Source organism: Varroa jacobsoni, unplaced genomic scaffold (assembly GCF_002532875.2).
Source record: "Varroa jacobsoni isolate VJ856 unplaced genomic scaffold, vjacob_1.0 scaffold_585, whole genome shotgun sequence".
Lineage (NCBI taxonomy): Eukaryota > Metazoa > Arthropoda > Arachnida > Mesostigmata > Varroidae > Varroa > Varroa jacobsoni.
The window spans coordinates 168450-193884 of NW_019213487.1; the positions used below are offsets into that span (position 1 = coordinate 168450).

Here is a 25435-nt window from a genome sequence, read left to right on the forward strand (position 1 = left end):
CGTATAACGAAATCAGGAATCATAATTACCTGCTGCAGAGCACAAGCTGCATACTAATTCAATGTTTCAATCGTATAAAAAAAATTCGGTTTGCTAGCCAAACGTTTTCCTTTCTTTCTATTTGAACATCGCAGCTTATCATAGATATCCGATACAGGAGACAGTTGTAATCACCCGAATCCTTACAGGATAATTACTAGCCTAGTTAGTAACAAGCCTTATAAATATGATTTATTTAGTCGGCTTTAACTAGTACACATCCTTTAGAAAAAGATGTTTCCTCTTTGGCTCGTGATTAAATCATTAGCTAAGTTATCAACTTTGCCCAGTATGCAGTTCCGGATGCATCATCTATTCAGCGGTGAATATACCCTGAGAGAGGCGGATATTTGGAAATCGTTTACCAAAAACGAGAAGATCCCACCTGGTGCGCGGAGCTGGAATCTTGACAAGATATATCCGCTGGAGGCAGATGTACATCTAGATGCGGATATAATGCGACAAGCACAGTATTGGCTAACACTGTCAGGTTTTAGGTGTACCGATCTGTCATTATTTATTCCCCACCCCATCCGAACTCCCTAGTTTTTGTTAAAACCGTCATAATCTGCTAGTTAGATGTAGTATTGATTGACAACGCAAAAATTATGAAGAACAGTGAACAGTTACGGGAAAAATAAAAAGCAGGACATTCGCTCATTGCAAAGAGTACCCAAGAAGTATTTTTAATTATTTCTTTCTAAATATCTGAATATTCGTAATCTGTAAGGTATTCAGTAATTGGCCTGATCTCTACCTTTACAACCATTTCAAAACCAATCGATTGTAATTGCATAATGAAGCCTTCAAGTTGGTAGGGGTGGCCAATGCAAACTATTCCATTTGGCCAGAATCTTGTACGCGTCGTACACAGAAGGCCGCCATTTGCTAACCAAATGGGTCAGTCGTGACTGAAAGCTGCTGTTGTTGCCCCAAGCTGTGCTAGGCAGTGCGAAATAATGTAACAGAATCTCGAATCTCTTTTACGTTTATGTCTTCTCCTAGCTGCTTCTGACGTTTTTTCCATTGCGTCGGAAGTGATGTGTCCGAAATCTATGGGCAGAGAGCGGCTATTGAAAACGAAGGTGGCTACTCAACTAATGGACTTCTTATAGATCATTTTCTATCTGGAAGGATCTATTTAAGAGGAGTTTGCACACGAAAAAGACAATGCGTTATTTTTACTTCTTTACTATAGTGAGAGAACTGATGAGATACGGGTATTGTAGCTGACCTGATAATTTTTGTTTCAATACATTTAGAATTGTAGGGTTTTCCTCGCTTTAAAGCCCAGTGTATGCACTGTGCAATGGTCCATACAAACGATTACATGTTATAAATCATGAACCCAGTTCAGGTTATATTATTGATTGGGTAATCCTGACAAATGCGTGAACGCATGATGTACATGCGTCACCGGTGGCTGATAGTACCGTCCAGCGCGGATTTCCTGCCCCCCTATACGACTGTTTTAAAATGATTCCGATGACTAATAGAATGGAGCACAATATTAGCAGCCTATGTATTGTTCTACGACTTGTCTAGGTGTCCCCGTGCGAATATATATTTTCTTTGATCATTTCTCTAGGTTTCAGAGGTGACATGACGTATCTCTACCTCGAAACACTTGTCACTATCGATTATATCTATATCGAGAAACCTGTCGGTTCCATTTAACCTATTCGGTGTTTGTACATTCTATAAATAAACAGGTACGAAATTTGAGTAAGTTGAAAGGTTGACATTTTAAACTTCTTGCTATGTGATATTGACGCATGATACTGCATAATGATATACCTGATTTTATTATATTTGTAGCGGAATTATGAAAATTCCAAGATCGAGCGTGCATTCAAAGTTTCGAATCGATCAATTATTTAATTTATGTAAAATAGAGCTACACTTGGACTAGATATCACGCATTTAATCACTGATATGAGGATCTTATTTCCCCAACTTTATTGAAAAATTATATTTTTTGTAGATCCTGCCTTCAAATGCATTTACACGGCCATGTAGGTTAGGATCGTCAAAATTCAATTTATGCCACACGCTTATGATATCCCACACATTTCACGAAGCAGTTAGTCTAGAGGGCGTGGTAACACCCCAATGCACAAAACGACAATATACTCTGTCAGCATACAGGTTTAACACCTAAAGCAAAAAAACACTAGTTAGAAGGAGTAATGTTCCTAAACAACCTGTCAAAAATTGTCATCATGAACATCGTCACATTAATAAGTTGGTCTTAAAATAAATACTCATGAAATGTATGATTACGTAAAACTAAAACTAAATGTCTCTCGTAAGCAGATATGCTATACAAACCTTATCAATAACTTCAATTAGGTCTACCGGCTTCTTGATTCAGTATGGATGCCCCGTTCACTTCAATTGCATAGTGCAGCCAACACGGAATAACTTATCCCTAAAACGTTGGTATATTTGTTATAATAGTGTACATCTATGTGTTGTGCGATACTTCAGCTTCTAGATGGTCAAAGCTAATGGTCCTATATAGCAGCCTAAGTACAAAAGCCAGGTGTGCATCATAGCTTCTCGCTTTGGAGCCAGCCTGGACACTACTTCGGAAGGCGTAAGGTGCGTGCGCTTAGCTTCGTAGTCTCGCAATAAATTCGGATCAAATCTGACTCAAGTCAACCTTCTGCTTTTGAAGACATATTGTTGAATGCTCACAGACGATGACAAAACCTCATGAAAATTTCTATGTCGATGGTAATGTGCCTTGAAGTGGGATCATTTTGGCAGGACTGGTTGCGTAACTTCAGGCCACAGTCGATGAAAAAATAGACCGTATTTCTCCTCAAGATTTCATTTATTAGGTATCACTTCTATGTTGGCCTGCACGGGATTGGATCCGTTATGCGTGCCTTTGCATATCTAGGCCGATCAGGCTAATGAGCGAGTGCTACTAACCTTAATTACTGTGGAAGTGCGTAGATAAATACTCCTAATTAGCTTTTTATAGGGATGACACTACCGTAAGTATTGTGATCTTGACTCTTGATTGATATCAAGCCAAACGAACGGATTGGCTCTTAATAGACTGTTTGAAGAGGGCGACTGGTGCCACCAGGTCGTTCGGTCAATGTCTCTAAGAAACCATTGACACTGTCAGTAAGAGCCGCCATCTTGGAAACTTCGAACCAATGTTTGAAGGAGTTAAAGTTTACAGGCTTTTCGAAAATAATCATCTTGAGCGATATGTCTGCATTGCAGGCGACAGCTGCGCTGCGACACTAATGGATGACAACGAATCGTATCACGCGTGCAAATGTTGACCCTTAGCTTCCTGCGAGAAAAACTGTAATCCAGCCTGGCAGCGTTGTTTGCAGTAGTGCGCTGTTCGTGTTATCAGGACAGCTTTTGAAATTTTTCATCAAGAAAATGAGCCTTTTCAAACATGAATAGGTTGTCTTAAAATGGTTGTGTTAATCCGCTTCGCTTCACAGTAGTATCGCTCTTGCACAAACGTTCGACGAAACCTGAAACACTGCTCAAGTCCTCTTTTGCTTCAAAGCAAAGGCTCTGTTTTCAAGTAAACTATAGCACCCCGTTTTAACATGGATCAAGCTCATAAATTAGGCGTTGCTGGTTCTGCTTAAGGCACTAAAAATGCCATTTGGCGTGAACATATATATAATCGTATTGCTATCTCTGCTTTCTTACAATATTTCGAAATACGACCGTACATCCGTCTGAAAATCCGACACCAGAACAAACTTCCAATAGGGAATTTGTAGCAAAACAAAAACCATAAGTAGGTTTATTTGTTACACATAGAAGCTAAGTAGTAGTCGAGAGAAGGTACTCTGTTAACATGGCGAGGGAGGTTTGGTGAGTCATAATAATGAATTATTACGGATGAATGATCGAACAATTTCATGCTTATCGAGCATGAAGAGCGTATCCTACATCGCATCTTTGTATTTCACTTAAGCGAAAAGAAGAATATTTACTTTCAGCTTTTTTTACATGCTTATCCATAAGCGCACGATAATCATTGGGATGCATAGAACATCCGCTATGAAGCAAACGTTTCTATTGGCTAACTTGCATCCTTCTTAAGTCACTTTTTCTGTCTGAACGTTGTTGAAGCTTTGACGACTATTGTAGGCTAAAACAAGCGCCGCGGTGGGAAGTTCTTGAAATATCCTACTCACTTTGTGAGAGTTGTCGTAATTGTTTTTTAGAATACAGAATGTTTTACGTGTCAAACTGATAATGACATTTCTAACGACAAAGTCAAAATCCCAAACTACGGTTCCCGTTTGGCATTGAAATCCACCAGCTATAGCTGTCACACAGCCTTCTCCTCCATCCCCTGGGAATTGTTCATACTAACCTAAGTACTTTGTAAGCTAAAATAAGTATAGTCTCTACATGTTTAGCGGCCGTATACACTCGTAATAAAAACTTTATTAACAAATGTGTAATTGATAAGTTAGTATCGATTCATATGTGCCCGGCGGAAATAAGAGCGAAGACTCCAAAGTTCTAAATCATCGGGGATGCTATCTTCATGGACTACGAACTTGCCATTGGACAAGATCTGTTACCGTAACTAGAGTTTGATTAATTTACACAAATAAGGTGCTTAGTTTTTTGAATGCAAAAAATAAGTTATCGTTGTACCGCCACTAGAACTACGGTGTAATTATTATGCCTCCGAATATTGAATCGCATTGTAGTCGAATTGCTATAGTGCGCAGGCACTATATATAGCAGTAGAATTGTGCTAGTCTCACTTAAGTTCCACATACGCTTTGTCGCTTGAAGTTACTCAAGTTTTACCTCCTTTAGCTCTGGATAAAATACTTCAAGTTTGACGATTTTCCCTCACTGATTACTGTGCTAACGGACCTGTTAGGCAGAACTAAGATACTTTAAGTCGTTACCAAAAATCTGCTTGAGTGGGTTTTAGGTCTACATGGGCTTGTTTATTTTATATATCAGCAGTAACAAATGACTATTGGATGAAGGCATCTTTTACGGAGCGAGTATAGCCTCACCTTGACCATATAGATAGGTCCATCCACTGAATCCATCCATAAATGCATCCACTGTGATCTGATTTTCCGCTTGGATTCATTTTGTTTGATGTCAGAGCTCATTTATTAACATCTGTGTTAATTAAAAAAAAAAAAGACTTGGCGACTATAAATGTTGTCAGTGGTAGACACTTTCAAAAAATTAGCAGTAGCTTGTTTACGGCTATCCGACATGCCTACTTTATCATTGTTTCGTGTTACTTGTCATGTATTTGTCCCGGTTCTTTGGGGCCTACAGGTCAGCGTTTATCTATATACCGTTCGCCTAATAAAATAGTTATAGCTCAATATGCAGCCTCTCCAGAATATTTCGGAATCGGGTTTTTCGGTGTCTGACGCATGCACCAAAAAAATAGTCGATGGAATCCCCGTATGGGCCCTTTGGCTAGTTAGTGCCAGGTATTGGTAAAATCTTATAAATTAAACTGTAATGCTTTCTTTGCTAGTGGTAAAGGCAAACGACTAACAAGGTTGCTTACTGTCTTGTATTTGATACGAACACAGAGACTATAAGCTATGAGCTCTGCCCGAAACGATTGTTTTAAAAGAACACACTGCTAATAGTCTTAGTAAATAAGATACTGTCAATGGTCAAGTTACCTTTGGTAATGTTTCTCCCAGAAACCGTTATGCAACAGTAAACATTCACTTCTGTGCAACAATCTGTAGCCTTTTCCACTTCGAAACTTTTAGCGATTTTTGCAGCTATTTAGAGTTAGACATAAATTATACGCTAATTATTCCCCCCCATCTAGATCTGTATTGTATTTGCATTTAGCGCTTGTTATCATGAAATTTAAAAGCTGTTAATTGTTATTTCTATAATAGTTCATTAGCTAATTTGTACGCGGGCGTAGGTAGAAGTAAGTTTGAAACAGAATAAGTTATTAGCTTGGTCGAATGCGTGGAACCGGTATTACGATTAGGTATGATTAGATAACTATAGATGTTTTGGAGTTAAAAGTCAGTTATGCCTGATTAGTTTATTTTACGGGTTTTATTCTACTCCTGTATATCTAATGGTTAACGGGGCATTTGCTCACCGATATATTCAAATAGATCCTTCAGCTATACAAAAATGATACGTCTAAAAAGATTATAAACCAATCAAGATCTGTACGCGCTAGACCAAATCTAGACTTAGGCCTAGATTTATTACTATTGGACTAATCATCGAAGAAAAAGTTATTACATGTATTATTGTCATTACGTCTCTTAACCCCGGCAATAATATTAATAACAAATGTCCTGAAATTATATTAGCAGCTAATCGTACAGGACGTATTAAGTTTCTAATTGTTTCAATTAAAACCATGAGAAGGCAATGCATCGTGAGTTGGTTCACTTGATAACCAGCATTTAATCACTCATCAACCCTCACCTGTCCAAAGGCTCGACAATGTGGCGAGAGTAAGTTTAAGTTCCGGGTAAACTAACAGCTGAGCGCATCCATTGACAAGTTGTTCTACGATCGAGCAAAAGTGAAGAGAAATTTGGCTATGCAGAGAAACGTTCCTTTTCCGGTTGGAGGACCACTCCACCTGACTGAATCGTTCGGAGGATAGGATTTTGTTGTATTGGCCAAAAAAACAACGAATTAAACATAATGTATTGAACGCAATACCAATAAGCTTATAGCATGAAAAACGTTTCTTTGAACTCAGGTACACGGTAAGCTTGTTTTATATGTTTCTTTACTTAAGCACGTCATTCGTGTTATACCCATGTTTCACATAGTGTTACAATATTTCAACAACAAAACCCATATTTGATAATACTTAGTAAGTCGTAACATGCTTTCCTTGTACAGAGTAATTTATTGTTGTTTAACCATCGTTCTTCCTCGTCAAAGGCAACGGAATACAATGCTCTTAATGTAGTGATCATGATCAGTCACAAACAATAATCACAATCATCATACGACAACTGTTAAAGCGAATATTTGGCCTAAAGCCAAGTCATATTCTATTCCTTGTAAACGTGTTAAGCTCTCTATGTGTAATGAAGAACAATTGTTGCGCGCCATCGTCTTCATCAAGCTACGAATCCGTCTGCTTAACGCTGCCTAGAGCGACCTCTGTCAGCGATATCCATACAAAATACGAAGAGACTGGTAATAGCGAACTTAGAATTGCCTAGACCCTAGTAAGGGACTGCTTTCATTAGAACAGTGATTTATCGTTGCTTTAAGCGTTAGATGACCCAGTTGTCCTAAATTTACTGACGATCATCTATCGGACTTTTATAGTTTAGTGTTACGGTTCCAGGATTGATACGCAAATCGTACGTGTGTTAACGGACGGAAAGTTTGTCCATATAGTGACCTTGTTAATCACCGACTCTCGTCTACCCTTCACTGCGTCTAACAGAAGATAACAATATCAACAGTGGCGTCTCACTGTCACGTTTCACGCTTTGCTATCGCGCCCGACGATAATAATCCACTACCGAACTTCATATCCTGCTTCACAAAAGGTACAGAACGTTGTGTTTGACCTTTTAATAACGTAATTGTGTACAAAATTGTGAAAGAGATAAGAACATATCTATTTATTGCGGTGAGGCATCTTAGTGAATCGTATGGAACCATTCACAGCATTCATAACGCAGTTCAGCAACGGGCCTCGAAAGGGCTTATCTATCATAAAGCACCAAACTTCAAACAATGGGTTGTTGTCACCCAGGGTAGAGCATTCTCTGTGGGAAGAAAACTAAACTACGGATTAGGTTTGTTGCAAATCGAAAAACCGAAAGGAAAAAGAAATTGCTTGAAACCGTCAAAGCTTGCCGGATTACTATCGACGTGCTCGATTATCATATTCAAGTTCGTCGGGGCCTTGATGAAGCTGACACAGAACGAGAAAGCGAAGTGTGCAGTAAACGTCTTGAACAATATATTTCGAACTTCCGCCAGCTGCTTAACGCACCTCGTTACGATGAATTATGATAATAGCCGGCCAGCCAAACTCAGTGCTAGACATAAGCCTTGCTAATCAATTGCAGGTCAGACTTTAGCCTAAGACGGTACTCAATCCTCGTCGCTGGTTCCCAACTTGTCTGTCGACTATATTAAACAACGCACTACAACGGCCGGGGTATTTGTTTGGTGGCGTTGCTAGAACTGCTATGTGGCAAACCCACAGCGAACCGCGAAGTGGGGTGAGATTCTCTCGACAACGGCGATGGCTGTGTCAACATCGAGAGCAAAAGGGTCAATACACGTTCCAACCGCGTGAACCACCAACGGATCTCGGAGCTCACTATGTCAGATGCAGGGTTCAGTGACGTCGATGCAGGACCTAGGTGTCCAGCTGTGGCAATATCCACTTTCTTATGAATCGCTTGTACGCGGTGCTGCGCCTGAGCTGGCTATATTCGAATTCGTAAATAGCTCTCGCCAACAGCAAAACCTGATTACTGGTATTACAGCTCCACTTGAGCTGACTAGCATTTTCACATAAGTCCCTATTTTCGTATCTATAGCGGTTTACTGACTACAAGCAACACTAGTTCATAAGTAGCATCATACCAGCGACTAGCAAGGGTTGTCGACCGATTCGCGGCAACAGCGACAGTGTCCTTAGACGTGGCCTCCTTCCTCACTGCGCAGCACTCTTTAGGCCATATATAGCTCCTACGCCACGAAGGCAACATTAGCCAGTGCCGTGCTTCCACTTCAGTGACATGAACAATCGTCCATCTCAATGCAAGACTGAGGTTACTTACGAGCAGCGATACTTTTTGATTAAACAGAAGGTAGATGCAATGTCTGATATGCCAAATGGCATTCTGACCGTGCAGCGTATCGTGGAATTCACGTTCCGAGCCTTATGTGTCAAAATCGGCATCACTAAAGGGGGTGCGTTCCTAGAATGTAACAACCAGCATAGCAGGTCACGCTGGGCGCAATTGCAGTTGTACCAATAGTATCGCCATCCGCGTTGGCCATCATAGCATCTGTGCAGAAGCATTTTGTCAGCTTCGTATTCCGATCCGTCGGACTTCGTGCACGGGCAGCGTGTTTACGTTCGTGACACCAACTGTTACAAATAATTCCCGGTTTGCGCTGGCAAGAATGGATGGGTTTCATAGGAAGCATGGCATTGTCGCTTGAGCTCATCGTATCGACCCTGCTAGCCAAGGATTTATTCGAATAAATAAACCAGTTAAACATAGACACATAACGTAGATCACATAAGTACTGATTTAAGCAAAGTTCAGTAATCATGTTCACTACAAAATGCTCAATTTTTATCACTCCCAGAATAACAACGAGCTACACTGCTTGAGCAGCACCAAAATTATCCACTAACTACGGAATTTAACACCAGCGATGATAAGCAAGTTAATTGATAAAAATCCTTAGAGTAATCTTCCCGTTCCACCACTGAAAGTATTTTTTAAAAAACATTACACGCAATCACAACAGAGAACCGATCGGGTAGAATTGCAAGGAGTCGCAAGGTGCCTATGAGAGCAGCACATTAGAACGTTTGGCTGCCTCTGTACAATCAAGCAATACAAGCGTTAGGCTAGCAGCGGTTATAATCCAAATATTTAACTGAGATCAAAAGAACTTTTTGATCTCTTTCGATCAATTCAGGAAGCTTAAACTTCAACGGACAATCTACTTGAGCATCAAGTTCTGCCAGATCTATTATAAGACCAACCTTCAGGAGCGGTCATCGAAGTACCAGTAGCAGGAGAACCCATGAAGATAAGTTACGATGCCCCACCACAAAATATGACTGTGTATGGAATACTTTCAGGTATATTTCGATTACCGAACAGAGCGTAGTAATTATCAGTTGACCGATAAAGCCTACCTCGAAATCACGTTCTCCGAAGCCCTGTCGCTATTAGTTAGTATCGACCAATTACACGATATCGGGCGTCGATACGCCCCCTTGTCTGGCATCGACGAAGCGGTAGCGACCGAAAGCCGGTTCAGCATTATGTTTTGAATTATGGCGGCATGCACGTCGCATTTGGTAAGGGTAAAAGGGCCCCACGTTCATACAGTTGTTTAGCCGTATCTCTGTCTAAGCCAGTTAATGACGTCGAACGTTTCCAAAAACTGATCGGAAAGGTCCAAAAACGGAAGGATCGTTATCAGCTGGACCGACGTGCCGAGGCGATTGGTGCCAGGCCTTGTTTGTGATGGTTTCCCATGCCAAATAGTTATCTTAAAGCTGTTTTCCATCGTACACTTGGCTAATAACCTCGGCACCGTCGATTATCTTCTCAAAACAGAGCAGTATAACGCAATACCGCAACATTTTAATGATACTATAATAAGATCATGTTCTTCATGAGGAATGATCACTCTCAAGAGCCAAGCATCATTGAACGTACATGCTACTTGGATCGAATGTGGATTCGAACCTGATTAGACGAATGATTCATTTTCGTTTACATAAAAACGTTAGCTATTTCTGTTGACATCCCTCGAGCGTGATGACCTGATAATCAATTTCACTGAAAACGGCCGCCCTCTACTTTGGTTTCGGTAGCAAGCTTTAGAAAAAGATAAGGTACGCTAATTTTAGACGTGAAAGAGAATTTCGACCGTCACCATAAGCAACACTGCACGACATCGTCAACAGACACGTACCATCTCAGGGACTTTACGTACCCTGATGTCAGGGTGTGTAGCTTCGGCACAGTAGACGAAGCTAATCGCTAAATCGACAAGGCAATCACATGCCTTGGTTCGATAGATATGCAGCTAGGAATATGGAGCCGGTAATTTTGAGGAACCTTAAGGCACGTGGTAGTACGTTGGTCGACACATGTTTAATAGAGGAGACTATTCTAAATTTACTCGGCACCGTTTGGTTCCCAAACGACAAACGATCATCTCCAATTTCGTATCCCTCGTTTAAGGAGCGACTAGTACATGCGTCAAAACAGTTTACTCATGCGGTCCTCACGTATTTGTCGAGTGAGTCTGCCAATGTGGTAGCACCTTACCTTGAAACTGTTTCAACTTTAAATGTATTGCATATTCATTGATAATGGCGAAGTCTTGTCTTACATCGTACAGGGAACTCACGTTTCTGCGTTCGGAGAGACTGATTGCTCTCAGTTCCGTCAAACTCCGGGGGTTTACCGAGTGTTTGAGTGTGGCGGTCGACCAAATCTTCTACTGCACGGCCTACCATTGATGCACTAATAAGCAGCCTAGTCGATAAAAAGCCCTCGACTATAATTGAGTGGCGGTGATCGCAGTTGTCGCCTGAAGAATGGCATCATGTGCTAGGTATTCACGATACCACTGACCTTTTCAGGTCACGAGAGGGTTGTCAGCAGTGGAGCTAAGTGCAGATCAATAATGGTGGTCCACACCAGGCTGGTTGGACGAACCAGAGGACGACGGATCGTACGAAAGACTCCAAATCGTCACCCAACAGAACTTTGCGCCACTCGCTATGGAGCTTGAACTGATCGTGGCTCCTGTCATATCAGCAGAAGCACCTTTCGATTTCAACCGTTCAAGCAGGCTCGAAACGGAGCTTCGCATCTTGAGCAAGTTCATATCCATCTGCGTTTGTCATCTCCATCTTTCAATTCCTGACGTCTTAGTTCTACAGAAAAGCAGCTAATTAGGTGTACTTCGTAGGAGTACTTCACGGATGAAATGAGAGGCAATGAGCGACCATCTAGTAAGCCATAGGCTTCACACTATTTACTGACGAAGACGGCCTATGCGTGCCAACGCGAAGCTGTCGAGATGGCCGCAGTTCAGCTACAACGAGACAAACCTCATGGTTTTATCGCGTCTCGCTGAGCCTGCCCCTGAACGTCGTCACCATACTAATGCATATTTTGGTTGCAGCTTCGTCACTATTATCGAGCTTAATAAATGGTCAAAACAACACTATACAGATGCATAGTCTGATAGACAGACACTGCTGCCGATAGAACAAGTCAGAGAGTTAGTTTTATTCGTATCAAATGGCATCTATTTGTGTTATACGAAGACTCGTGAGAACGTAGCTGATGACTTGCCGTAGCACTCAGCAAATCCATCCAGACCTCATATGGGCAGTGTCTACACATGGCTTTACAGAGCTTTTTATCAACATACTTTGGCTACAGTGTGGCGTCTAAGACCAAGCTGACTAAAGTGGGTAGCGACATTCGACCCAAGATTCAACAGTACGCAACGTAGGGTTAAGTAGTTGTTCAACTGGCCCCGTGTCACTTGGCAAAATTGGTTTTGTAGAGAGGTTGATAGCCACGGTCAAAACGGCGCTTTCTAAACATTTTAAACGTTAGCTATGAGGAACTACGAACGATTATTTTCGAGCTCGCTGCCATAGTCACCGACCGACCGACACTGATGTCCCCTACCACCTTCGCCATCTCAACTTATACATGACGACTCAGCCATCAACCCTTCGCCTTGGAGGGCAGCTACATGCATGTCGCACATGCGGAAACTAAATTCTTGGCGTATCCCAATTAGAGGATATACTGTTCCCGAAATTACTACATTTTAGTTTGCTATCAAATTTATCACAGACGCATTTATTCTGTGGTGTTTCTGTAATTATAGTACGTATAATATACTGTGAATCTTCTTTAACTACCAAATTAGCTATGCTAATTTAAACCTGCCAAGCGCGGCAACATTTCATCCCAAGTGTTTCGAATATAGATGCGAAACTCGTCGTACGCCCCTAAATAGCTCCCCAATTATAAGTTACTTTATCAGCTAATATCATACATATGTGCGAGTAAGTGGCATGCAATTCGAAGAAGTATTTGTAATAATAAATGAACCCATATTAATCATATAAATTAGAGAGGGTAGGGTTCATGCTACCCAGTCGTATATGCTTCGCATCGACTTAACTATCACACACGGTCGCACGGACCACACTAGATGACCACTAGAGCTACGAAATAGTCTGTGCTATTGCTTTTTTTTTTATCTTCCCGCATATCCTAACATGATTTTTCATCCATTGAATGGAAAGCCGTAACTATTACTAGTGCCGCTATCCGAATATACTTTCGATACTGAGGGAGAGAAATCTCCTAAATGCTATCTATCATAAATCAGTAGACTGAAGGGCCCGGAACTAATTCCCAGTGAAAAACCCTCGCGTGAAAATAGGCATATAAGATGATATAAGCTTAATATTTAATGTTATTATCATTTTCCATGTAGATCGATTCTACAAAATCTACATCGGAACGAAGAGCTCGCTCACTTCTGAAATTTGAGGTGTCTGAAATTCCATGTATAGCTTGCGTGTTTTAATCTATCTTTTCCTGGGTACTTGAGATAATTAGCCCTGATCGAAGTTGATGTAATATGAATGCAATGCCACAAGCATGAAGGCCCTTACCAATCTGACAACACCTCCTTCGTCTGGCTAAATTATTGTTCTTTTTTACCATATGAAGGTTTTTTCGATTTTTGTAGCGTTGATTTACAACGTTCTGAATAAGTGACGCCTATGAGTGGTTTATATGCAAATACCCTACTGCGCTCCGGCATGTTATTACATTCTGAGATGAGCTCGTACTGAAATGAATATATTTTACCACTGCTGTGCACCATTATCGCGCCAAAACGTGTCGACTATACGTGCTTTAGCTACATGGAATGAAATGACAGCCAAAAGCATTAGCGTATGTGCAAGGAAGCTATGCGACACGATCATATGTTACCAGGTTTGAGTGGCAATTTCCTTCTTACTACATCTAGCTTGAAAGGATTTCTATTAATTTGTAACCATGTATCTCCTGAGAGGTTACCTGTGAACTGCCTAAAATATTGAAAAACTTCATCATCCGAACTCTGATCCCACTCCTAGCACTAGATGTCGTATGTTACGTGAATCTGAACACATTTCACATATTTGTACTCTGGGAACGGTTCTCTACGCGCCTCGCCGATATGTGACTTCTGGACGACTCTATCTTGATATGTTGAAACTTCTTCAGATTGACTGACGTTCTGAAAAGCAGCTGTATGCATGTTATATGCACAGAGTCTAAATGGCGCATTTTAGCCAGAGGATGAACCGTTCTCGAAATAGCTTGATTTTAGTCTACTATCAAATTTATCGTGGACACTTCTGCTCTGTAGTTTTGTTTTTCTTTTTTATACAGTATGATCTGCTGCTTCCCTTTTCAAATATGAAATTCTGCAATTTTAGTGAGTGCAAATTTAGGAGAGCAAATTTAGTACATCATAGCCTTCAGCCAGCTGCTAGAATTCGCTTACTCTACACGAGGTAAAGCAATGAGTAGCGAAGTTCTAGTTGACCCGATACGCGATGCAGTACTACAGTTCTCGACCGCGACAGAAGATCAGCTGGTTACTAATAACGATAGGTAAACGGTGACTAAAAAGTGTGTATTTCTGTTCAAAAGTTGTGTCGATGCTACGTTACATTGACACTAAATTGATTCAACCGCGGTTTATCCTCGCGTGACGAGCAATTCCCCAATCACCATTATCTCTGTTTTTGTGTTGACAGCTCGTATTTACTGACGATTTACTCGTTGCATGTTTACTGTACAGAAAAACGATAGGAGTAAGGAAATATACATAGGAATAATCACAAATCCCTCTATCCCTCATTGAGAAGCGTCCCTAGCACAATGTTTGCCGTCTATATAAACGGCACAAAACAATAACGTCTACGGAGAGCTGCAATACTAGTTAACTCCGAAAGGTCTATTTGTTTGGACCGGGCTGGCACCGCCTTTAGTCGAAATTGGGTTTTCCGTATAGCTAGTTGACGACTTAAAGCCGGAACACAGATTTCAGACTGGTTGGGTCTCGGAAGTACAAACAAATGTTTACAAAAAAAATCTATTAACACCAATTTAATCTTCCCTAACGCAATGCAACTGGTCGTTACCTAAGCAGCTTTGACCCTAAGAGAATAGCTATGTATTTTTAGGATACTATTGTTGTTTATTCGCATCCTTTATATTGTCTCCTACAATTGGTTAGACAAAACATAACGAGTAAATAGCTACTTGACCTTCTTTGATACAAGTGTTTTGCATCATATCTATTATTTTCTTAGTCTAGTCGCCGTCACCACGATCAACATCTGTCGATTGAAAATGTATCACCCGGATAATGTTTCCATCCCTCGCGAAGTAAGGCGTCAACACGTAGCGCGGCCATCATTATGTCGGACGGCTCATACAGACACTGATGGTGACCGCTGTAATATTATCAAGCTGAGTTCTTTCCCTTTCTCGCATGTTTGCTACACTCGTATTACTGCACCGCAGAACGGAGAAATCAATGTAGCCACGCAACGAACTATCCAGCCATGACGCTGAGACCGGTTTCAACGGTCTTATTTTACGGGTTGACAAATCTGCGATAGCGGTGAGTTGGCTGACTTTAGAGATTGTTTGGTCGGAGTCCATATTCGTTCTAGATGGCCGACGGTATTTTTCGTGAGTTGCAATGCTTGATGATCCTCGACTGAGCTTTCCTTCTGGAACCAGTCAAACGATGCTGTTTGGCGAGGATGGCTTTAGTGAAAACTCGTCTATGCCGGCGCTATCTAGCGGTAGTTTAACGGTTTTTCCTTATTCGTATTGTTTGAAAAGCAAAGACGTCCGGGTGAAGCAAATGAGACTGGCGGCGCCAGAAATATCTGAAAATGCCATGCTGTATGTGTTAGATTTGAATGGACCCTCGATAAATAAACAAAATTTACAACACAATGATTTGCCAATAAGCGAAATATTGATCGCAGTTAGTTAACGCAAGCGTACACACATATTTAACGAAAAAGTGCTTAAAAGATGTTGTGATTTTGAAAACAAATAGTATCCTTCAGTGGAAAGACGATGACGTAAAACTTGGATTATCATAATCGTATTGCATTTTCCCTACCCTGAAGCTTTTCCTGTCGGTTTTGCGGCTGATTCCTGTGTTGATTGGTTACGTAAAGAAAAAAAAAGACTATTGTTTTTACTGAATGAGTACCGAAATAAAATCCAGGCGAATGTTCTTTTACATTACATGTCGCTTCAACATCCAATAAGTCCATTGGCAATTTTCGCCTACACTAATTGGACCCCAACTAACTGGTTTTGCTGAACAATCAGTTGGATAGGGTAGATACAACTAGTAGAAAGTACTCTATCTGCTCTTACAAAATGAAACAGTGGGTACAATAGAACGTAATCGAAGTTTAACGGTGAGTGAATCTCAGATACTACAAACTAAATACGCCCTCATACGCATAGTGCCTCTTTAGATGGTGCGCCTTTGTTAATAAATCCATTTAATTATTTACGAAGGCAACTATAGGCAACGTAGGTCCAGTGTCAGGTGTCCCCAGCGCCATCGTTCGGCCGTTACTGCAATTATGGTGATGTTCATTGGGTGACTGGCTAACGGTATGGAGTCAATACGGCCACTAAGTTAGTTCCGTTTTACAGCGTTGTATGTAACCATATTCACGATAACGTAACAATGTAGCGGTCCATGTTGTTGCGTGGTCGTGAAAACTTCTAAATGTCGTTCTGTATATAACTAGCAGCCCTTCCCTGCGTGGTAGTGCTAGATTCGCACAGCTCTTCGAGACGTTCTGATGTCATTTGACTTTTCCACTGAGGGCGACAGCGGGCGTTTTTCTAAAAACATAAATGGGTTGTAAACCACATGCGGCAAAGCAAACCTAGCTATTGTTTCTCGTAGTTTGATTCAAGTATATGTTGGGCCCTTCGGCTAAGCAACAAACAAAATGCTCGACGTTTGCACATGTAGCACTGCTAAAAGCATTCTGCTTAACTCAATTATGTACGTGTCCGCATGTGGGAAGGTGAAAGCATCCGGGCGTAATTTACACGAATGTCCATTCTTGCCTGTAACTCATGCGGTGCATGTAGAAACACACATTTTGTTGTTACAATAATTGCATGTATACATATTACTGTTATGTTAGCTGCTATGTGTGTGACCAGAGAGCATCGTGCATTACACACATAGTTTGATGCGATACGACATTATTTATCTAGAGAATGGGACCGATTTTCCTATGCAAGTCAGATGGGTCAGGTGTTTGTATGATAGTACAAAGTCAAATTCATATCGCGTATACCAGTTGCAATACAGATCTTATGGCCCACTGTCAGAATCTGTTAATTCCATCTATCAATGACCAATAAACTTGAGCTGAAGACAAAAAGACAGTACTATGCAAGCACATTGAAACTTATTCAGTCGTACAGCTATGGATCAATGATGAGTACAAGTACAAACTTTATTCGAATTTATAAACTAACTAGGTAACTGCCATTGCGTGGGAAGCCAGCTCAGAGGCTTGCAAGTGTCAACGAATTTCTACAGCCGACTTCTGTGCTACCAACTATTAAGGGTAAGAAAAACGGAAAAAAAGTCTGCGTCTCGTCGCTACTAGTACGGGCATTAAATCTAAGTTCTCTGTGGGGAAATTTGTTTTATCCACTGAATTGAAGCTCGCTTTGTTGGCCGCAACGGGGCCCAAGCAATTTCCAACAGAAACATGATTTTTTTTCAGTGTCTCAAATTATGTTCTTTTCGTCTGGAACGATACGTTCGTTTTTCAGTTCTTCGATGTACGATCGTCTGAGCAAATGGCTCTATAGTCGACGCCTGGATTCTCTAAGCCAGCCTAATGAGGCTATCTGAACGCGGATGCGCCCGTCGACGTATTAGATAGAAACTAAACGTCAAGGCTACCAGAAACAAATGTGAGCATAAACAACTTATGAACGGTCTCAACTTAGCATGAGAAATTACTAAGTTTTGTTATTGTACTGCAGGCGCGAGAAAAAGCCTATATGTTCGCGAATTCTGTCAGTCAGTCAGTCAGTCAGTCAAATCTCCTATCGCGCTCTGCCAGTAACAGACGATATAAAATTAATTAATGTTTGTATTACAGCCTGTGTTAGATAAAATGTTTAACAACAAATGATATGTTATTTATACAAGTGCTCCACAGGGAATAGTTACATCGAGTTAGTCGGCCGTTGTTCTATTAACTTACAATATGACATGCAGAGATTTAATAAAATATTTCGTTATTTGTTTTTTTGATAGTACGAACAATTCATTGTTTCAGACACTAAGGATGTTCTTGAGAACCCACAGATTTATTGACGGACTGGGGTGCAACAAAGACGAGAATAGTAAGGCGTTTATGGTCCTGTCTAAGTAATATTTACGTGTTATGCTCTTAATGTTTACACTATTAGCTCTTACTGTGGGCTATGTGTGTGTAAAATGGCTAAGGAAAAGCTTGGCCCAAACGTTTCTATGACAGAATTTACTTACATGGAAACAACTTCTATGAAGAACTAACAACGGCACACGTTTGCGAACGCACGATCTTGAATAAGTGACGTGTACTCGGAACACGCAGGATCTGTTGGTTTCAGTAAGTGCACGACTCCACAAGGATGCAGGAGGCCAGCATAAATAACGTTACTGGTGAAATCTTTTTTTTTTCATTAAATTTTCACGACGGAGAAATAATTTGAAACGAATGTTGGCCGTTCTACACATTACAGATCATTCCTACAATACGTTCTGAGAAAATCGTCTCCAAATGGAAAGCGTTCGAAAATCGTGCATCAAGGAGATTCGTTTATATAATAAGCACATACACCATAACCCTGGTTATATGTGAGCGTGCTTGGGATAATCGGAGGAGTGCGAAGCTATCTGAATCTTGGCGAAGACGCACCTTTCTTCCTCCGTAAAAATCCGGGGAATCAGGGATGCAAGTTATATAGTCGTAATTCCTTCCCCTGTTTGACCCCTCTAGATTGCCTCTATTGAGCACCCTACCATAATAGGGCTTTAAGAAAGGCCAGACAAACGGTGTCGAAACCTTGTGCAGGAACAACAGCTGAGCTGTGGATTTGTTTTGTCATTAAGTATTAAGCGATCATGCTTATAAGCATAGGGTAGCGATAACGCAAGTGTGTCAGCAAGAGAGCATCATTTACTAATTAAATATCAGCGGAAGTATATTGCATCTTGGTAGAGACACCCTCATATATCCGCCCGATAAAGGATTATCGTAAACCGATGTGCTGGACGAGTTCATCATCTATAATCCGTTTAGCTACACCCTGATTAGAACGGTACATCATTGGAACTCTGCTATTTAGCCACACGCGTATTTGAGCTTTGGTTAGTTGTGATTAGCCCCGAAGCGTCTATCAATCATGTGTTTCGGTTTTGTCGAAGGAGTGTAATATGGCGTTCTTCGTATCTGTGAAATCGACAACGGTCTCACCCGAGAGAAGCTTCCTCACAAACAGTGTTCGAAATCGGCTCGATCGGTGTCCCATACATGAACGCCTATACGCGTAATCTAGTGCTGTTGCTTACTTTTTCTAATTGCAAGTCAAGCACAGAAGCAGTCCCTCGTCAGATCAACCGCATTTATTGAACAAATCAAACAGTTTGAAGACACTCGTTAGTAGCAACAAGTCTAGTCAGTAGACTTTATTTATGTATACATGAAACATTGTCACATTTTCATGTACGCGATTCAACTTCAGGCTAAATTTGAGTCATGAAGGGTCGAGTGATTACCGAGGTCGGTCTCCTGACAACTGCCAGTTTTATTCAGGGTGCTGGATTTTCACTTATTGCACCGTTCTACCCTAACGAAGCATTTGAAAGGGTACGTAGAATACAATTGCGACCTGTATCGAATGCCCTTTTTTTTCTATTTAAATATGTTTGCACAGGAATATCTTAAACGTATCTTATACACAGCCAACTAAATATGTGCGAAGGGTAAGTTGAGCCTTTTTGAATATATAAATGACTTAAAGTTAAGTTCATTCGCTTATAGGAGAATACACCGACGCATGTTGGCATCGTGATGGGTGTCTATCAGCTAGTGATGTTCGTGTCATCTCCGCTATTTGGCTGGGCTCTTTCTCACCAGCGAATTCAACCTCGCTCACTTCTATGGATTGGGCTGTTGATGGATGGATTTTTTAGTGCTGCATTTGGCTTTGTTGTGTTTCTTCGTCAATCGTTTATCTTTTTCGGAACTTCACTTGTCTTACGTACCATGCAATCGCTTGGTGAGTCGCTGACTGAAGAGCTAGTTGTTGCAAGATGAGGTCCAGTGTACAACATCATGCAAGTAATAATAAATGAGGACGTTTTAGGTAATTCGGCATCAATGACGTGCTACTTCACCCTTCTCGGTGCTGACTTTCCTTCCCTACTTGGCCAACTCATTCCTGTGATAGAAGCTGCATTTAGCGCCGGCCTGATCGCTGGCCCATTCTTTGGAGGACTTTTATTCCATTATCTCGGATTCTGCGCGACGTTCCTGATTTTTGGCGGAAGTCTCGCGCTGCTAGGTCGGCTACTAATCAGAAGATTTCTCTTGAATTACTTCTATACTAGAAATGCAGATTTTTTTTTGTAAAAAAAAAAACTCTTCAAAACACGCTCTCAGCTCTACCAGCATTTTACAATTGTTAAAGTAAGGATTATTTTGTTCGCCAAAATATGATTGTTCTAGCTTAAAATCGTTGTTATCGGCGTACGAATCTATCACCGGTCAGGCTTTGTGAATACCAGCACCTGCTTGGGGAAGTTCTGTTATAAGTTTTTCTGAGAATAATAAAACGCGTGTATACTTGTACATTCAACGAGGGTTTGTTTGGTGTTGACTTCTAGGGATCATGTGTCGATATTTGTTTCCTACTTCATCTAATTCTGGGAGCTGGAAAAACCTCAGTCTTTGGATAATCCTCCAGAAGCCTCGAGTGACCGGAAACTCTTTGCTTTTTTTCATTGGACTTATGATGATTGGCTTTAATGATGCCACACTGTCTGTACATCTACAACAGGTGATCGGCAACAAACATTTTCTGTTTCTGCAATATTTGAACATCAATTAAGAATTAAAATTCGAACAATTTCGAGACACTTTTTTTTTAGCAAATTCATACCAACATCAATGTAATTCTGGAAAAGTGAGATGGGAGCTTTTTCTTCTGGGAAATAAGTTAATTGAAATTTAAAGACAAAAATGTAAGTCTATTTATCTTTTATATCACACATTATTACTATCTAAGTGAATGGAACCTTCTTATCCAGTTTCGCTCAAACCAAGCTATCTATAACGATACGTATTAGCAATGTGTGTAGGCAGACGCTTAGCTATGCCTAACATGGCCTAAATTTGAGATTATCGCATAGGCAGATCATCATGGTAGTACCACTCAGTAAGATTCGACCTAGGTGGAACAAAGATGGATAAATTATGTCAGCTCGTATGACTGAACCCGAAAGTCATGCACGATGCTTTGCCTTTCACTACATTCGGCGTTAACACTAACGTTTCACTTGTTCGTTTCGTAGTTTAATCTGTCACCAGCGTGGATGGGAATAATGTTCATCCCATGTGCATTAACCCAGAGTATATTTTCACCGCTCTGGGGCCTACTGGCTTCATCCCTGGAAAGGCCTCGTTTGGTCTGCGTTGCAGGGACGTTCTTCTGCGCGGTCGCATTTTCGGTTTCTGGTCTTTCATCGTTTTATTACGAGACTATGTTTAGCTCATCGATAGTGCCTACAATTATCGCGCAGTTTTTTTTAGGTTAGAAATGCAATCAGAACTCAGCCAACGCGTTTGCATATAATCGAAAAGAAAGTTTAAGTTTTTTTTTGTTCGACGAACAAAGAAAAAAACTCAAGTATTCATATTTAATCCATTCTGTACATTTAGGTAAACAATATTAGAGAAATATACCTATACAGTTGGCAAAACGTCTGTTGGAGAACAGCTAGCATTGCCCTGGAGTGCATTACTGCGTAGCAAAAAGCAGAGTTATACATCTAATTTTTACAATCCAGCCACATTAATGTTATAGCATCGGTATTCCTCTCTGCTTGATTAGTTCCTTGTGAAATGGCCAAGTGAAATCTCTAAATATTATTTTTCGGGACGGGCGTATTGCAATTATTCCGTAACTTTTGTTTTCCTACGAGAAATACCGAGCTGCTTATCGAAAATCAACTATGATGTCTATTCTATAGAAAAAGGCAGGTTCCATGTGAAATTAAAAATTGTACATACATATATATATATATATATATATAACATATTGTGCATATTTATTTGTATGTAGCATAGTGTACAAAAGCGTGAGTTTTCAATTGATTTTTGTTTTTCTGCAGGCGTGGGCGTTGGCGCTATATATATACCGGCCTTTCTAGATGCTCTTCGCTATTGCCTCACAAAATTGCATTATCCGGACGACGTCGGAACTTACGGCTTGCTCTCGGGTCTCCTAACATGTGCTCTTTGTTTAGGTTCGTCGATAGGTTCGGCGGCCGGTACGTATGCGATTCACAATTTAGAATGCAAACGTATTAAGAGTATCACCAGGCCTTGTTGATGTCGTGTGGTTTCGATGAAACAAAGGGGTTATCGTGAGACATTTCGCTAGCTCGCTAAAAGTTCAGCCGATGGTATAAAAATCCGGCATAACCTGTGTGAGTAAAGAAAATATTTTGCTTAATTACTTCTTTTTTTACTCAGTAGCGGGCGCTAAGCATTAGTTCAAAGAAGCGTAAAGCTAACAATCGCTTTGAATCTATGTTCACATTAAGTGTCTGTTTTTGTATATTGAAAGGAGTGTCCACGACTTATTTGTAGGGGAACGAATATATTTTTATCAGAGGTTTACGTTTAGTATTACAGGTACTGTATCTTGTCTTATAGGGAAAAAAACGCTTTACATTTGGTTGTACGTGTCGGGTAGAGTTCGTTAAAAATTTGAATAAAACTGAGAAATTAGATGGGCAAAACACTGGGACATCGAAAAGGTACTGACCGTTTTTTAGTTAGACTGCTTCAAAGTCACGTATGCTAGATAATATGAGTCGGGTCGGTGTTGGCGTTGTTTGATGGCTGAGATTCGCAAGTAGTATACTTGCTAATATCGTTGAAATACCTTTGCTCAGACTCAAGGCAGAGCAGACAAGTAAGAATACTCTGCAAAAATTGCATTTTAGAACTGTATAAGGAACAGAGCACAAATACTGTCCAGGCTTAAAAAAAATATGGTGTTTTTAGTAAAGACACGTTACCGATGTAGACGGTTCAAAGATGGTCTTTTCGCTGTCATTGAGAAAATTTCAATGTTAGGGATAGTTTTCGTAGTGAGTGAGCGAGCAACTACGAGAAAAGTTGATGAAATTATCGTGGAAGCTGAGCAAGACCGATACGCGAACGAATAGCCATGACGTCGTTAAGGAACTAAACACCTACTATTGAATGGTTTGAAAGGCGTCTGCTACAAAAAGAAACTCGATGTTTGGGTGCCAGACGACCTGACGCAAAATAATTTACTCGATCGTAGTTCCGTCCGCGAAGCTCACAGAAACACAGTGGAACCATTTTGAAAACAGTTGATCACAGGTGATAGACCTCATACAATAATAATGTTCAAATTGAAGAGAAAACGTGAAAATATTCTTCACAATACCAAATTGACGCCGCATTAAATATTTTAATTTAAATTTATTCTAAAAGTAGGAATCGTGTTTTATTAGTAATTGCTGCCTCACAAAACGATTGATTTGGCCTTCCGCTACCAATAACTAACAAAATTATAATAAGTTAATCAATTGACCGGAAATGGTACACAGAAAAGCTGTCCTCTTCCACTGCTAGACCATATATATCTTTAGCTAGGCGGCGACAATTGACAGGACTTGAATAGGCAATTTTCTTCCACCATTGGACCATCATCTGTTTCAGTCTTTGCAAAAAAATCTCAATGGTGTCTATTGAGTTTCAGTGAAAAAATATCAAAATCACCTCTCACATCGTTTCGCCTAAAAGCTACTCAGTTCTGCAGTAATTAGATTATGATGGCAGGATAACTTAGCTTAGTAATCGCTAGAGATTTGTTTCAATAATTGATCTGGCAAATACTTGCAGCACGTATGCTCTAACCCAGACAGACAAACAGGAATTGTTTTTAGAGCTGCCAACAAGTTTGTTTATAAATATACAGGAAGTATATATATATATATATATATATATTAATAAGCACGGTACGTCGCCTAAATTAAGAGAAACGTGTGTGACCTATTTTTGCTGCTAAAAAAAATCCTTTCTTCTTGAACCAAACAACAAACTTTTCACGGTGAAAGAATGCATCGCTTCCTTAATTTAAGCAAAAATGAGCTATCATTTAATTTCTCTGCGCTGGATGAACCCCCCTCAAGATCAGAAATTTCCTTTTTGACCGAAATTTTCAGTCATCAGGCAGCTGCCAAAAAATTCACGAAAGGTCCTCAATAGGATTTAGATTTAAAGAGCATAAAAGCGGATCAAAACGGCTTAAAGGCCATTTTATATGCCTCGATTCTTAATGCGAAAACTAACGGCATTTTTCGAGAGGAGAATATCAGTTATCAACAGGGTCTTTTAGATAAGTTCCGACAGCTAGCCTTTTTGAGACTTTTCTGTTTTTAGGATCTTTTGGCCCTTGTACATTTGAGATGTTTGGCCTGCTATCGGCCCAAAATTAAATTTCGCTAGAATTTTTTGTGCGTGGCGTGCATACGCGACATTTGAGCGACTTGCCTTTACGGTTATTACTAGAATTAAGAGAGATGCAGGTTAAGACAGGTGTATTTCGAAAATTACTAACGAATAGAATTGAGCTTGTCATCACGGTAAGTGGTAGTTATAATTAAGTAAGTGTGACCATGGATGACGCTTCTAGTACACGTAAAAAATGTTTTGAAATATCTGTTTGCAGTCTTAGAAGCAAAACCTAAAGAAGCGTTCGAATTTAGGTGTTATATATATATATATATATATATATATATATATATAGAATATCTAAAATTATGGATGCTGATATCCGTCTGTAATTTCTGACTTCTATCCAAGGTGGGGTGCTACTTGATCACTACACATACTCAATAGCATGTCAGTTTATGCTCGTCATCGTCGTGGCAACAATGGCAGTTCTCATCGCTACGCCTGGATCTCCTCTACCAACTATAACCCCAGAGAGAGAAACTGACATTCTTATTAAGTCTGTTTCATGAGTTTTCGCAAAAAAAATCATATGATATTATTAATCAATTTATAATGTTACTAAAAAGGATATATTGCCTTCACTGTGACTAGTAGGGTTGAGTTTATAATGAATTTTTAAAATAAACATAAATGGTGAGCTGTGTATGACTGATTTTTCTATTTTCGTTTTTTATGTAGAAAGTTTTGGACATATTTTATCACTAACATAATATGTATTAGCCCCATAAATCT

At 40.2% G+C, this 25435-nt stretch overlaps 1 protein-coding gene and 1 long non-coding RNA gene across 10 annotated transcripts; one reads left to right on the plus strand and one right to left on the minus strand.

The window, feature by feature from the left end:
• Positions 1–1962: 1962 nt before the first annotated feature.
• LOC111261682 (uncharacterized) lies at positions 1963–14072 on the minus strand. 2 transcript variants are annotated; one of them, XR_002681150.2, is made up of 3 exons: positions 13887–14072; positions 2371–2470; positions 1963–2196 (listed from the first exon to the last, which is right to left on the minus strand). It is a non-coding gene; the product is annotated as an uncharacterized LOC111261682 (long non-coding RNA). The 2 variants fall into 2 exon arrangements; XR_002681151.2 differs by lacking the exon at positions 13887–14072 and adding an exon at positions 2980–3498.
• Positions 6601–25348, plus strand: LOC111261680 (MFS-type transporter SLC18B1). Of its 8 annotated transcripts, none has more exons than XM_022835321.2 (11): positions 6601–6785; positions 7382–7589; positions 17403–17491; positions 17703–17846; positions 19668–19792; positions 19967–20204; positions 20292–20489; positions 20812–20984; positions 21499–21736; positions 22318–22476; positions 25052–25348. In XM_022835321.2, exons 5-11 carry the CDS (start codon positions 19682–19684, stop codon positions 25210–25212), a joined length of 1278 nt encoding a protein of 425 aa, XP_022691056.1. In that variant the 5' UTR covers positions 6601–6785; positions 7382–7589; positions 17403–17491; positions 17703–17846; positions 19668–19681; the 3' UTR covers positions 25213–25348. The 8 variants fall into 8 exon arrangements, 7 of the variants coding, with proteins under 7 accessions (XP_022691056.1, XP_022691060.1, XP_022691058.1 ...); XM_022835324.2 differs by lacking the exons at positions 6601–6785; positions 7382–7589 and adding exons at positions 15062–15486; positions 18218–18284; XM_022835323.2 differs by lacking the exons at positions 6601–6785; positions 7382–7589 and adding an exon at positions 14215–14468.
• The last annotated feature ends 87 nt before the right edge of the window (positions 25349–25435 follow it).